The sequence below is a fragment of the Camelus ferus genome, chromosome 18, assembly GCF_009834535.1.
Source record: "Camelus ferus isolate YT-003-E chromosome 18, BCGSAC_Cfer_1.0, whole genome shotgun sequence".
Lineage (NCBI taxonomy): Eukaryota > Metazoa > Chordata > Mammalia > Artiodactyla > Camelidae > Camelus > Camelus ferus.
In genome coordinates, this window is record NC_045713.1 from 21,140,575 (window position 1) to 21,156,046 (window position 15,472).

Consider the following 15,472-nt stretch of genomic DNA (forward strand, 5'->3'; position numbering starts at 1 on the left):
AGTGATGTGGTCTGCTTTATGTTCTAAGAGAAGCACCTACTCTAGTCACCATGTAAAGAGCAGACCACCGAGGTCAAGAGCGTTAGCAGAAACGAGACCAGAAGTCTTCCGCAGCAGTCTGGGCAAGAGATGAGCGTAGGTGCCAAGGCAGATGGACAGACACAAAGACAGGTAGGCAGCAATCTATAGGCACAAACATAGATGTGCGTATGCATGTATGTCTCCGGCTCATCAAACACATTTATACTAATGAGATAATCTTTACAAATATTGAAGAAAAATACTGTTTTTCATGTGAAACAGTCATTATAGGCAACTATATCTATATGGGAAAAAAAAATCCTGCAAGAGTAATACTTATACAGCTGATGTTTAGAAGATACCGAACTTTTGATATCAAAATACACTGTTAGAGAATCACGTAAATTTTACATATCCCTGTAAAATTTCCTGTGACCTCCTAAAATAGTTCTGTGTTCCAATTGCAAAAAACAAGCAAGCAAAAAATGTTAACGCCTACTCAATTTATCATCCTCCCAACTGGACTCCCTTCTAAAAGAAGAGAATAAAAAGAGGTATAGTATGACCATATTCTTGTGTCAGTCACTTGAGCAGACTGCTGATTGTCCCCCAGACTCATTTTCCCCTCCTCCTTGGGCACAGAAACACTCATATGTTCTGCAGACTCCTCTGCAGTGGGATGTGGCCATGCAACGGAATTCTCACCAACAGAACGAGACCAGGAGTCGTGAGAGTCACTTCCGCCCCACGTGCTTAAGAGGAAATTGCTTCCTGAACTTCCACCCTCTTTGATGGAAGGTAGATGGTGAGGGGAAGTCTCAGCTCCGATCACGCAGGAGAATAACCCTCTAAGGCAGGGGTTTTCACTCAATCACAGGCAAATTTGCTCCCCAGGGGGCACCTGGCAATGCCTGGAGGCATTTTTGGCTATTCAAACGAGGGGTGAGGAGTTAACTACCGGCATCTGGAGAGGCTGCCAAACATCCTTCAATGTACGGAAAGAACATCCTCGCACCACAAAGACTTTCCTGACCCTAAACGTCCACAGTCAGCACTGTACGGTAAGGTGAAGAGCCTTACCATAAAGCCACCTTTCTCAAACTGTGCGCAGAACAATTCCCTAAGTACCTTCTTAACAGGTAAATTTGGCTTCAGAAAGTTTGGGATGGGATCTGGGTTCTGCATTCTTAACAGGCTCCCCAGGGGACTGTAGAGCAATGGAAAGAACAGAATGTGGGTCCCTGAATGGTCTTCCTGAGCACAGCTGTCCCAGCAGTGCAGTCTGGCTGGAGTGTCCCGGCAGGACGGCTGTTCAAACATGTACACCTGTACGCCTGAACTCACTGTTTTCAGCTTGCATTCCCCCGGAGTGGTTGGTCGCCACCGACTGCTACGAACTTTGCAAATCAACTTTCATTATGGAGGAGAAAAATCATCTACCTATTTAAGCCACTGTACGTTGGGGTCTCTGTGTTGCAACAGTTCGGTCCCCCACCCCCACCCCGCAACTAGTCCAGTGACGGTGGACGGTGACATCTGTGCTGCTGTTTGGAAGGAGACCTGAAGAGCCCCCGAGGCAATTCTTTCTAGAAAAAGCAAAGGGAGGAAAAGAAACCAGATGGCGAGTGCTGGAGATCCTGGGGAGCGCGTACTGCTGTAACAAACGACCACAAACGAACTGGCTTAACATGCGGGAAGTCAGAAGTCTGAAATGGCTGTGCATGGGCTGCCATCAAAGTGTCAGCAGGGCTGCATTCCTTCTGAGAGTCCCAAGGAAGAATCTACTTCCTTGCCTTTTCTGGAGCTTCTAGAAGCTGCCTGAATTCCTTGGCTCATGGCCACTTCCTTGGTGTTCAAAGCCAGCAACAGCAGGTTAAGTCTCTGTCAAGCTGCTATATCCTTCAAATTCTCCACCTTCTGCCCACCTCTTCCATTTAAAAAGGACTCTGGTGATTACATGAGGCTCATCCAGATAATCCAGATAATCTACCCTGACCAGGTTAGCTGTTGAGCCATCATAATTCCATCTGCAACCTTAAATCTTCTTTACCATGTAATCCAGCAGAGTCACAGCTTTCAGAGATGAGCACCTGGTTATGGGGAGGGTGCATTATTCTGCCTTCCACAGCTTATGTTTTTTTCAGTGTCAAAGGATGATGCCTCAGTGGTCATGAGTCAGGTAAAGGAATTATGCAGACATATGCTGCTCAGCAGAAATTGACACACTGTAACTGTCTAAGTAAATAAATAAAAATAAAAGAAGGGGACATGAGCCAAAAGAATTACACAGACAGAAGTTCTCCAGGAATTCTCAGGATCTTTATGCAGTTTGCCGTCACGGTGTTGGACATCCACGGTAGATCATAGTTTCTGTAAATTAAACTTCTTAATCTAACTTTAGGATAAGAGTGCTAGTCCTGTATTTTTCAGCTACTCCTTGGAGTGCAACACTCCAGAAAACCAATTACCTGGGGGATCTCATGGAAACGTGCAGTGGATTAATAACAACTGCGGTATGGAGATAGAGCAGACCCCAACACATCACCACTATTCTGTTCTTGCAAAATCACTGTGGCGTTATTGGAAACTGTCACTCCCATTTTAGAGATGAGAAAACAAAGGCTCAAAGGCTAAATACTTATCCAAGCACACAAAGCCAGGGAGACACAAAATTCAGATTCAAATCTTTAATTTCTGATTTTCAGTGGGGTTTTCTTTTTCAAAATACCATATAGCCCCCAAATAGGTAAACTGTCCTATGACATAGGCACTCAGGTAGTTTGACTCGGATTTCCTCAGCTCTGGGGACACCCAAACCTCCAACCGCCTGCAGAAGTTATACCCTGCAGGCAGAGAGAAAGGTGTACCCACACCTATGATGAGTAACAAATCAAACACAGCCTGGGTGGAACTGTTTGATTATTAAAAGGCAATTACGTCATGTTGATAGTGCATTCAGAGAAACATAATCCCACTATTCTGGAGCATCGGAAGAATCCAGGATATTCCATAACTTGGGCCACCCCACCAACAAAAGCCAGGGGCCAAAAGCCACAAGTTACAGTGGAAAGACCGCTGTCTCGTGACAGCCTGCTGTGTGACCCCGGGACTGTCACCTGCCTTTCTGAGGTCTCATTCTCTTTATTTGTAGAACTGGGATAAGACAGTCTCTACTTTGTGAGGCTGCCGGGAAGAATAAACGAGGTACTGTGGTGAGCGGCCGGGACCTTTTGGGGAGACCGTCTAGCCCACACAGCTTGTTTGAGTGGGTTTCTCTTTCTTGTACCCAAAATAGTCCTGCAAAAATAGCACCTGAAAGCACTTAGAACAATCCTTACCCAGTGTTCCCAGGAAATGTGGGTGTGTTCTTTCTTTTCAGAAGCCTGGAGTTTTGCAACAGAACTGAGCACACAGGAGGTACTCCTTTCATTCAATCATTCATTGATTCAGAATTAGTGATTAATAAGCCACCATTATTAAGCACCTACTGTGTGCCCAGTACTGTTTCTGGTTCTGGGCATGGGCAAGAACGGGTTGGACAAGACCCTGCTCCTGTGTAGTTTACCTTCGTACGCAGGATGATGTGGGAGAGTAATATACGCTCTGAAGAAAATACAGCAGCGTAACAAGCTTGGAAGTGGAAAAGGGGTTTTAAATTAAGCAGTTAGGTAAGGTCTTTGGGGGGAGCTGAAACTTGAGCCAAGATTGGAAGGATAGATAAGGAGATATCTGCAGTTTAGGGATCTGGGGACAGAGTATTCCCAGAGGAGGAGGAAACGGAAAATTAAAATAAAGTGGGAAGGAGCTTGGTCCCGGAACAGAAAGGGAGACACGTCCACAGTCTGCTCTGGGGGCAAACGCCGACAGTTAGTCTGTCCTGCAGACCAGCCAGTCCACGCACACATGGGAAATCAAAACCTTCCAGCACAGAGATGCTAGCATTTATTATTCACACCCAGGACACTGGAAGACAATCCTTCTGTTAGAAAAGAGCTTTGGGATAAATGAAAGGAAATGCTCTAGGCTTGGGGCCAAACTCCTGGGTCTGAATCCCAACTCCACATTTTGAGCAGGTACTTCCCTCACCTGTAAAGCATGAGCGATCACAGCACCTGTCTCACTAGGTTCTTAGGAGGATGGAATAAACCCATTCCTTGGAGCAGAACCCAGCATATACAAATAAATTAAGTACCCCACCGCCGCCCATGAGTCTCACCACCCCACCGTGTGATTCTTTCCAGTCCATTTCCCTGTTCCATTCAAAATAACCATCACTTGTCCCTGATTTGTTTTGCGCTGTGTAACAACAGGGGTGCACCCCTGTTAATCCACACAGTGGCATGACCCTACGACCCCCATCCTGGGGATATAAAGCAGTCAGCACCTGCCCTCCACAGAGATTTCTAACACTGGTGATGAATCGAACAGTAACGACCGTCTTATCAGCCTCTCCTCAGTCAAAGAAAATGCAGAAAGTAAGGGAATCCTGTGTATGAAGTACAACGTTTCGGCCACGCTCATATAAACAGTATCTTCAGACCACTCTCAAACACATCTGACCTCAATTTAGCAGCAAAGATCTCCAATTAAAAAGAGGAGGTGGGGGAAGGAGACGGAGCAGGAAAGGGGGGGGGGGAGAAGAGGAAGACATGCTTTCCAGGAGACGCTTTCTCTTACTGTTTTCTTCTTTGACATCCCTCAGTAAAATAGTAAAATGTTCTTACAAGTCCCTTGCAATTTTTGCAAAATTTATTCCCAATTATTTTGTCTCTTTGGTGAGTTCTATAAATAGACTATTTTCTCATTATATTTTCAAAATGCTGGGAGTAGGCATAATGGAAAACTATAGATTTTGCATAGTAATCTCCTTACCGGTCACCTTAATGAATCCTATTATTGTTTCTAATAGATTCAGGGGGGAGTTGCTTATCTTAGGTTTTCCAAAAAGAGATGAAATTATTGGTAAATGATCATAATTCTCCCTCCCCCTTTCTTACTCTTTTTTGTATCTAACTGTATTATCTAATAATTCGTGAGCAATGGTAAATAACAGTGATGAGAATGGGCATTCTGGTCTTGTTCTGGATTTAATGGGACTATTTCCAGTGTTAACCCCATTTAATATGATGCTGGCTTTGGGTATAATCCTATTTTATTAGCAAGTATTCTAAAAATCAGGAATAAATATTTAATTTTATCAGACTTTTTAGCATTCACAGGACTTTTCCCTTTCATCCATATTAAGAGTAAATTACATTATTAGATTTCCAAAGATCAAACCATCCTTCCATTCCTAGAATAAACTGCACTTTGTCAGCACTTTTACTATCTTGTAATATAATCACGTACGTGTCCACTTCTCCACTCTATGAGTTCTTTCAGATCACTAGCCATGACTATCTCATGTTTTGACACAAAGTTGACAATCAATATATGTTTGATGAATAAATAAATGAATAACTAAAATAACAAGCGCACTGAACCTCCCCAAACCCTCTGTACCTCTTCCCGGCTTAAAATAGTCCAAGAGATCACATGCCTGTCCCAGAGTGGATCTTCATATGTTTAATGAACTTGTAGTTTAACTGGTCTCTACTTCGTATCAGTAGAATGTTTGAACACCTCATTCTTTATGGAGAAACTATCCCTATGGCTGCAATGAGAATAACCTTACTTTCCTACTCCCACCCCGACCCAAGCCACAGGGGTAGCTATATCCCCCAGGCCTGACTGGACTGCTGCACAATGACTGCTTTAGGAATGGACACATGACCCAACCTGGGCCAAAGGCATCTCCAGGAATTTCTGACAGATGCTCTTAAGAAAAATTTTGTCCAAAAAATTGATAATCATAAAACATGCTTGTCTAGACTTGCTGCCTACCATCCAGCCTAAAATGTCATGAGACAGCCTATCTGTGGATGAAGCAAGGTAGAAACAAACAAGGCAAAGAATGGAAAGAGACAGAGACCTAGTGACATCATTTGCGCCCCTGGATTCAGCTTTTCCTGAAGCCATTAATCTGAAGATTTCCAAAGTATATAAGCCAATAATCACCTTTCTAGGTTTGTAACAGTTTAAATTCAATGTCTGTCATTTACAACCAAAACAATATCGCCTTATTTATGTGTTGCTTTGCTTTCCTGTATGTGTGCTTTATACATTTGTAAATAAAGGTTGAAAAAAGGTTTTTTAAAGGAAGGCAATCCTAACTAGTGAGTGCTAAAAAAAAAAAAAAATCAACTGTCTGCTTTTAACTAATGGCAAGATAGGCTGAAAGGCTCCCTTAGTGAATTATAATTTCAGATTGAAATTCCCAAGACAGTTATACAGGAGCTTGTTAAACCGCAGAAACCAATGGAATCAAGAGATTATTTTAACAGGGTGGTAGTTCAATCAGTTCCAGGGATACCATCCATTATGCAAAACCAAAACCTTTAAAACTTTCTAATGTACAGCCCTAGCAATCCCCCATTCACCTGAAGTCTCGAGCCCTCTGTCCTGATTCCATTTAAAAGTAAAAATGCCTGGCACGATTTACAAAAAGAAAAAGAAGAAGAAATAAGTCAGATCATGATGGCTGGAGAAGTCCCCAGGGAAAGCCACCAAATCCCAAGGCAGGGAGTTTCATGGGGTCTTCTTGAAGCGTCCCGCGTTCTCAGACACTTTCAGCTCTGCCGAAAAACGGAAGGCAAGCGTGCCCTTGGCATCCCAAATGCCCCAGCACCCATCCATGCAAGCGGCATTAGTTCCTACTGTAGGCTCAAGCAAACGTCAGCAGGCCAGCCCAGAGAGCCTGGCCACTTCCCTACCCTATCCCCTTCAGGGAGTATTCCAGCTGCTCTTCCTGAAATCAGACTCCTCTCCTTCAATTCAAGTTACAATAGACCAAATTCTGGGATCTGGTTTTGATTATTCTCTGGAGAGCTGCTTAAGAGCTGCTTCAGGGTTTGAAATCCCTCATTCAGACATAATCTTGAAATAAAAGGCTATATTCAAATGAAAAATGCATTACAGCATTCTCTTTAGGGTCTTCTGTACTGACAGGCAGGATGAAAGGAAGGAATGGAAGGAAAATGACAAAGAAAAGCAAGGAGAAAAAGAAAAAAACGGCAGAGAAAGAGAGAGAGACGAAGGGGAGAGGGACATGGACTGTGTCACAAACTCTGTGTGGGGCCCTTTGAACATCATTTCATTTCATCCTCACATAATCCCTTGGAAGTCAACACTATTGAGCCTATTCTGCAGATGAAGAAATTGAGGCTTGATGACGGTGAGTAATTTGTCCAAGGTCACACAACGAGGATGTGGTGGATTCTGGTTCAGGGATATAGCCACGTGCTCCGAACTACATTGCTGCTACTCAGTTAGCTTCCTCCCTCTGAAGAATCCAATACAGACATCTGTTCTAGAATTAAAGTAGTTTAGTGGGTGAATAGACCCTATGGGGACAATATAATCTCATCATGTAAGAAATAGATTAGAAATAAAGAAAGAGAAAGGAAGGAAGGAAGGAAGAAAGAAGATATTAAGAAACTCGACATCCAACTGAACTAGTATATGGTAAAGAAAAACCTAGAACCCAATTTTCTAACTCTCAGGACTTAGTTCACATGACCAGAACCTATTTTATAAGTGCAATTGACTGATACAGATCAAATTCCAGCACTCCTGATTAAAAAGGGAGCCACTGAGAATTTTCCCGCCTTCAAGAAAACGTTCATTGGGAACAAAAGGGAAATTTACTTGTGGATTGTCTATTTTGTTTCCATGTTCTTGTTTATATCCAGCTCCCCCTGTGGTTGTTGCAATATATCTGGGAGGTATCTCCCCCATGGTGTTAACAAAATCCGTAAAGGGGGGAAAAAGTCTAAACTAAAATAGCACATGTAAGCTGCAGTTCTGGCAACTGCAAAGGGTATGGGTTGGCCAGCTACTTTCCGAAATGAGTTTAAACCAAAGGTCACAAACCAGTAGCCAGCTGGCTGTATCTAGTCCATAGATGTGTTTTGCTTGTCCCGCAGTGCTGGCCCACAGCGCACTTTTAAAAAATTTCAGTCTGTTGCCAACATTATAAACCAGGCTACTTCACATCAAAACCTGGATTTCTAGTTTCTCTTACTAAGTGGAAAACCTGGTCACCCTGACGCTACATCTGCACGTGGAAAAGGGTCACTGGAACATAGCAGGGATCATCCCTTTGGACAGGACAAACGAGCCCCAGTTTCTCCCCACCTAGTCTATTTCACTTATTTATATTATCCACATGAGCCCTGATGGCATCTGAGTTGGTGACCCTTGGTTTAAAAGGTTAAGCAGATGTAGATTGCAAAGCCAATCATTATTAGGCTTTTCCGAAAAACATCCCCAATAAGAGACTCCAGTCAATATTATGACAGCTGCAATAGAAGGTTAAAGTATGTGAGACCAAAGCCCAGTAGTTGGGTTCATTTGGATTCCTGCTCTTGGCTACTCATTGTTTGTTTAGAAAATATATTCACTTTCATTAGTTCATTTATTCCTCCCAACAATCCAACGTGAAAGAAACTACTCTCAGATAAACAAAGTGAAGCTGAGTGATGTTGAATCAGTTATCCAACCAAGATCACCTGACTAGTAAGTTGCAAAGCCAGGTTGTAAACCCAGTTTTGTCCAGCTACAAACATCATGCTTTTGGAATAATGAAAGAACACTTTGTAAAGCCATGAGGCTTGTTTCTGCCACAGGGCCTTTGCACTTGTTGTTCGCTCTGCTTTAAAATCTCTCCACCCAGATCTTCACATGGAAGGATCTCACTCTTTCATTTCACCTATACCACCTCCACGTTTGGTTTTCCCTAATCATTTGATTTAAAATAACACATGCACATGCGTGCGTGCACACACACACAAATTACTTTCCAGGCCCCTGCTACTTAGAGGCAGGTCCAAGAATCAGCAGCATCAGTATCACCTTGGGAATTAGAAATGCAGACTCTCAGGTCCCTCCTCAGATCTTCTTAATCAGAATGTACACATTAACAACATCCCCAGAAATTCATGTGCATTAAAAGTTTAAGAAGCAGTACTCTACTGGAGCGCTACACAGTGGAAATAAATAAACAGGAGTCACAAGCGTTAATTTAAATTTTTCTAGTAGCCACATTTTAAAAAGTACATAAAAGACATGTCTGTTTGCTGTCTCCCCTAGCCCCCGCCACCCCCACCCCCCACTAACATGTCAGTTCCAGGAGAACAAGTGCTTCCTGTGTCTTGTTTACCACTTTATCCCCAGTACCTAAAACACTACCGGGCACATGGTGGGCATCATTAAATGTCTGCTGAACGAGCGAAGGGAGGAAGGAGAAGCCCTTGCTAGCATTCTGTGTGTGGTAGCGTTGGGACCAGGGAAGAAATCACACTTTGGACAGATGTGGCTGCAAATCTCAGCTCAACCACTAACCAGCGGAGCAGCCTCAAGTTGCTCAAGCAAGTCGTTTTCCACCCCTGGGAGCCTCATGTAAAGCAGAGATGCTGCTCTTTGGCGCACAGCCTCATCCTGTCACCCAGATATGGTAATACGTCTATAAAGCGCCAATGATAGCAGGTGTTCAATATAAGCTGGTGTCTTAAGCCGCCCTCCTTCCTTCTCTCCCCAGACACTGCGTCCAAAGGATGCTGCTGACCACTCTCCCCTGGGTAGCGTGAGCAGGACTGCTGATCCCGTTTCCCGAGCTATTTCCTTCCAGCCAATTGGACTCAAGGAGTAACCACTGGCAGTGAAGACAACTTGAAACCATGGAAGGTCACTGCCCATCGCCCTGTAGCCGAGTGGCTTCCAAACCCAAGCGGTCACAGTCACTGTAAGTCTGTAACCCACGAGGGAGACCACAGCTCAAGTCGTCTCCGTCACTTTGATGAGTTCTGCCATGGGAGACACTTGACCTGCCACAAGGTCCCACCCCTTAGAGGAGTTTAAGGTCCCTGCCCAGACAGCGCCTATCAGCTCACAGTGAAAGGTACATTGTGGCCTTGCCCATTTTTCGGTGGGGAGGAGTGGAGGGTTTAATCTACCCCCACTTGTTAATCACTGGCTTGTGTCAATCGACCAAGTGAGGCCTGCTGTTGCAAAGCTTTAACACACCCATCCTAATCCATCAGCGTATCCTGTCCTGCAAATCTGATGCATATGCTCTAATCTCAAATGTGTTTTTAATCACATTAGATCAACAGCATAGGCCAGAGCAAAACAAAGCCCAGATTTAGACGTAACGGGAGTGACACCGAGGCAATAAAACTGGGGCTGCTTAGCTAAATATGAGGAAATCCACAGATGAGCTTCGCGGAGAGCAGCCCCCATTTCTCCTGGCTTTCCTTCCTGCTGGAAACACAACCACCAGAACACTTGCAGAGTCAGTGGGCTATTGGGAAGGACTCTGAACAGAAAAAAGAAAAACAAAACAAATAAATGGGGGACAGGATCCAAACTTTAATGACCCTGTGAATCTCTAATCAGGCAAAGAGTAGAGTAAGATTCCAGACGGAATACACAGTGTATGGGCAGGAAGTCTAAGTTCAGGTCCAGATGCCACCATTTAAAAGACTGGGACCAGGGAACCAAGAGGAAGGTTTCTGTTTCTGGTTTGAATCAATGCCACTGCTTTCCTTCCACAATATACTGATGATGCTATCCCTGCCTCCCACATGGGTGAGAGACAGACAGACAGAGAGACAGAGAGAGAGAGGGAGAGGAGCCTAAAGAGACAGAGCTGATGGAAACCTTAAAAGTGCCCTCAAAGCACTGCTATTCCTAATAAGGCTGGAGAGCTCTCCTAGGATCTAAAGAGTTTCCGGGAGTCTTCTCGACAACCAGGGTTGGGTGGAAAATGATTCCTCTATGTTAGACAGATCCTCCTCCAGCAACTCCAATCAGCACCATGAAACACAATAAGGATCTACACATAGGTGTGATGCTGGGGCAGGGGATAGAGGATACAGAGATATCACATGGTCCTCTTCAGTGAGGATCCGGGGAACAAGTTCTATCTACATCCCTTAGTCCTATGGGACACGAAGCCCCAAATACCACAAGTGATGGCTGAGAGTACCACCATGCTCGAATCATATCTTCAACAGCCAGGTCGTGACAGCGAGGCAGTTTACATGCCTTCTTTTCCCAGCCGCAGGATAAAATCTATCCTTTCATTCAGAGGATTCTTCAGACCCCATGATGGGACTTCCTGACACACGTTCCACCCACCACACACGCTTCATCAACTTTATTTTAAGTCATCTGGATAAAACACCCCCTTCTCCATTTCCAGCTGCCGCAAAGCAACCCAAACACACGTTGGAAAGACTGGATCTTTATGCCTCCCTTTCCCCCAAAGGTTGCTTGACACTTCTCACAAGATACCGAGCTTTAAAATTTAGAATTGGAAAAAGCCACTGTCACCCGCAGAGGACCACAGTTACCCCACAGCAAAAACCAGAACATTCCTACAACCAAGAACTAAACAACTGACACCTTCCCAGACATTATACCCCCTTTTCTATTTTGCTGTTGTTGCTTTAATCATCCTAACACCTTTTTAATTATAATTGCAAACTGGAAGCCATGGCTTGTGATGTTATAAATACTGATTTTCCAGTTAAATTAGGCATTTGCTGCTTTATGTTTTGATAGGAAGGGGCTGTTTGAAGCCTCCTAAAATATTGCAATTAGTTCTCTGTTGAAACAGACAAGGCATGAACAGACACATTTGCTGTTTCAGTTTAATGTGCTGGAATGTTGATGCCGAAATGTACTTCTCTCAAGCTTTGAAGGCATCAGGCATGTTTTTCAAAGGGGGAGAAATCAATCACCATACACACATTTACCACATATTTCCAAAGTTCAGTCATTTCTAAAACTTTCCCAGGCTGTAGTTTAACTTAGATAGCACATCTCTTCCACAGGAAGGCGACTTGTCAGGGAACAATCCTTATTTTCCCTATTGGCTCTGTTAAGATGATAACATCACTTTAACTGACAAAGCCTGTTTCTGCTTGACAACTGCAATTAATTACTGAGATGCAACCGAGATGGGGCCAGCCATCCAGATTTGTTTTCCAGAGAAATTAAAAAAAAAAAAAGAAAGAAAGAAAGAAAAAGGAGAGGGAAATGGGGGCGGGGGGCAAAGAAAGTCTGCATTTGGGCATCTGCACCTGTGTTGTTTACTTGTTATGGCTGGCAAGAAAGCCGGATTATTCATTTATTTTACCTGCATTTAACTTATCACTCCTCTCTTCTCCCTCCCTCTCACCGCTGGCAGACGGCGGAAAAGGAGAGAGATGAACAAACATCTCGCTAGACATAAGCTCCAATCTGTTGCGAAGGAGGCGCGGGTTATAAAGGGCACGGGTACAGAGCAAAAAAACTCTTAAGGCATCAACTGTCATGTAGACACGGATGCTCCTGATGCAAAGTGACCCAGCGTTCACGCAGCGCAAGAGAGACAGAAAGTCCTGGAGATGGGGGAAAACCTGTCTTTACTAGAAAGCCACTACTCGCCAGCATCATCTTTTTAACTGTTCCCTGTTCATTATGCTCTAAACTGAAAATACTGAAGTTGGATTCCAGCCACGCAAATGCATTTGAGGGTGATTTTGAGAGATTCCAGGGCAACCCAAAGCCCCTTTGCCAATCTGCCTATCCTGCTCCATTCCTCCGGCGTCCCCAACACAGCAGCGCACGGCCCCGCAAGAGCCTGGGTTAGGAAACACCCCGCGGGCGCGAAGGCTGGGGATTCCCAGGCTTGGAACGAGGCAGATTCAGAGAGCAGCTCCCTGGACGAGGAGCCTGAGCCGGGCAGAGCAGGGGACAACTCTCTCCACGCCCTTAAAATAAAGTGATCCCTGGCTAGTCTCCAGCCCTCTCTGCCGCTTCCCCTCGCCAGGGTTGGCAGAGCCCTCGCGGGGCTCTGGGCTCTCGGGACGCTGCCCGAATCCCCACGGGCAGGGGAAGCGGCGGCTTCCAGTCCGGGTCTACCCCACGCACGTACCCCATCCGCCAAGCCCAGGGTCCTACCTGTACCACTCCAGCCCCTTCTCGTAGTTCCTGTCGAAGAAGTGCGGCTCTACGCCCACCGCCCGCACGTCCGGGTGCACTCGGATCGCCTCCAGCAGCGCGCGGGTCCCTCCTTTCTTGACCCCGATGATGAGCGCCTGTGGCAGCTTCTTCTCCCCATAGTCGGGGGTGCTGACGGCGCCGCCCCTCTCGCTGCTCCCGTTGGCCGCCCTCCGGCCTGCGAGCTCCTCGTCGGTGGTGCTGGACTCCTGCGCTTCCCTCTCCAGCGGCGCGCTCTGCGCCGTGACCATCTCGCTGGGGGCCGGCGGGGGCCGGAGCCAGGCGTCCCGGACGCCCCCGCCGCCGCTCGCCAGCCCCCAGCCGTCCGCCCGGGGGACAGCGGGCTGCTCGCGGGGCTCGGGCGGCTCCCCGCGGCTCGCGTTGTCCGGCGGCGGCGCGGGCGGCTGCGAGGGGGCGCCGAGGCGCACGGGGGGAGGCGGCAGAGAGGGTGGCGGCGGGCTCGGCGGGGGCTCGGCGGCGGCGCCCAGCGGCTCCTGCAGCGCCAGGGGGAATTGCAGGGAGCCCGAGCCGCCCAGGAGGCTGTAGCACAGGTAGGTGACGGACAGGGACAAGGTGCACATGAAAAGCAGCTTGCGCGCCGGCGGGCCCTTAGCCGAGGCGCCGGGCGGCGGCGGCGCGGCGAGAGGTGGAGGCGGAGGCGGAGGCGGAGGAGGTGCGGGCCACGGGGCCATCGCGGCTCCCGGCTCGCGGCGGCGGCGGCGGCGGCGGCAGCCCCCGGCGCTGCCCGGACATGGTTTCAGCCGCCGCCCCCGCCGCCGCCGCCGCCGCCGCCGCCGCTGCCGCCGCTGCCCAGCCGCCCCGGCTGCATGAAGCGACGCCGCTGCGCCCCCGGCCCTGGCCGCTGTCCCGCTGAGCCAGGGGGGAGCCCGGCCGCATGGCCCCCCGCCCCACTCTTCCAGCGGCGTCCAGGGGCCCCCACCACCACCCCCCTCAGCCTCTGGCAAGGGGACCGAGGGGGGCGCGCGGACCCGCCGGCTGCACCTGCTCCGTCTGCGGCGCCTCCGCTTCCCCGGCTCCGCCGCGGCTCCCGCTTCAGCCTCTGCCGCCGCCGCCGCGCGCTGTTGCAGCCCCGAGTTCCTTCCCCGCTGCTAACTTTCTGCCGGGAGAAAGGAGAGGCGCGGAGGGGAGGCGGAGGGGGCCGGGCGCGCGCCCCGCGCCGCCGAGGGAAGGGGGAGTGCGCCTCGCGCGCGCCGGCGGAGGGGGGCGCGGGAGCGGAGGCGTGCGCCGGGGCTGGGGCACCCCGGGAAGCGGAGACCGTGCCCCACAGCTCGGCACGCACTCGCCGGAGGTGCTCCCAGCCCAGCCCCGCGTGCTCCCCCTCCCCTGGGAGCTTGGGAGCCTGGGAGCCTGGGGGTTCTGCATCCCTTTCCCAATACTTTTAGGGACGTAGAGCCCGCCGCCCGCCGCCGGTGCCGCGCACCAGGGCGCTGGGGGTCACAGGATAGCGAGCTCTCGCTGCTCCTTTTCCCCTGGGAGTCCAGACCAACTCGGCCCACCCTTGACTCTCCCTTCTCTCACCCTGGATATCCTCCTGCCTTTGGCCCAGACGTGGTTTTTTTTTCTCCTTAACAGCATTCTCGTCCCAACTTCCATCTTTTCAGCCTCCCCATCTTACCTTGAAGCTCCTGACGGCTGGGGTTTTGACACAAATCCCGGGTTTCCCTACCCCCGGAGCTTCTTCCTCTGTCCCGCCACGGGCTGACTGTGCTTTCTACCCCAGAAGATCAGGTCGTCCCCGCGTCTACAGCCTTAACTACAGATACACCTGCGCCCCTTGGGGGCACTGCCACTAAAGGAGTTAGATTTCCCTGGACTAAAATAGACTGAGACCATCATCGCTCCAAATAAGAATAGACAAGTTGGGTTGGAGGGTGTCTGTTCGTCGCTTCATTGAATTTAAAAAAAGAAAAAAGTGTATTTTCTTTGCAGAGAGACTTTCCTCTCTCCCCTCCCTCCCCACCCCCCGGGGTGGGGGGATCAGCGGAATGGTAAACATCATTAGGCTTTGGAAGATGCAAAGCTAGACTCTGCTTCCTGGAGGGAGGGGAAATGGGAGGCTGCAGTGGGAGGCAGAGGCGGAACAGTCAACTGAGCCACTCCAGCGAACTCTGCTTCCTGAAGACAAGGGCTGGCCCTGCACATACCCGCGGCCAGTGTCTCCCTGGGGCTGGCTCACGGAGTCCCCTTTACCCTCCCAGCCACAGCTGGGTGCCTGGCGAGTCTGTTTTCACCTGGCGGGCTGGTGTGGTTGGCATCTGTGGTTTTGTTTGATCACCTAATAGGAAAAACAGTTGAAAGAAAATGTACATAATGTCTAAATATTAACTAGATACCTAGTGCCAAA

At 48.3% G+C, this 15,472-nt stretch overlaps 1 protein-coding gene across 2 annotated transcripts in view; it reads right to left on the reverse strand.

Moving 5' to 3' along the window:
• The window catches only part of HS3ST4 (heparan sulfate-glucosamine 3-sulfotransferase 4), a 345,196-nt gene extending 329,974 nt beyond the window's left edge, over positions 1 to 15,222 (reverse strand). The window contains exons 1-2 of one of the 2 annotated variants that reach the window (XM_006186705.3): positions 14,744 to 15,222; positions 13,069 to 14,220 (exon numbers count right to left, since the gene is read on the reverse strand). In XM_006186705.3, coding sequence (XP_006186767.2) covers positions 13,069 to 13,799 — 731 coding nt within the window. In that variant the 5' untranslated portion in view covers positions 13,800 to 14,220; positions 14,744 to 15,222. Of the gene's footprint in view, positions 1 to 13,068; positions 14,225 to 14,743 lie in introns of both variants that reach the window. The other variant, XM_032460593.1, reaches the window with a different exon arrangement.
• Positions 15,223 to 15,472: the final 250 nt, after the last annotated feature.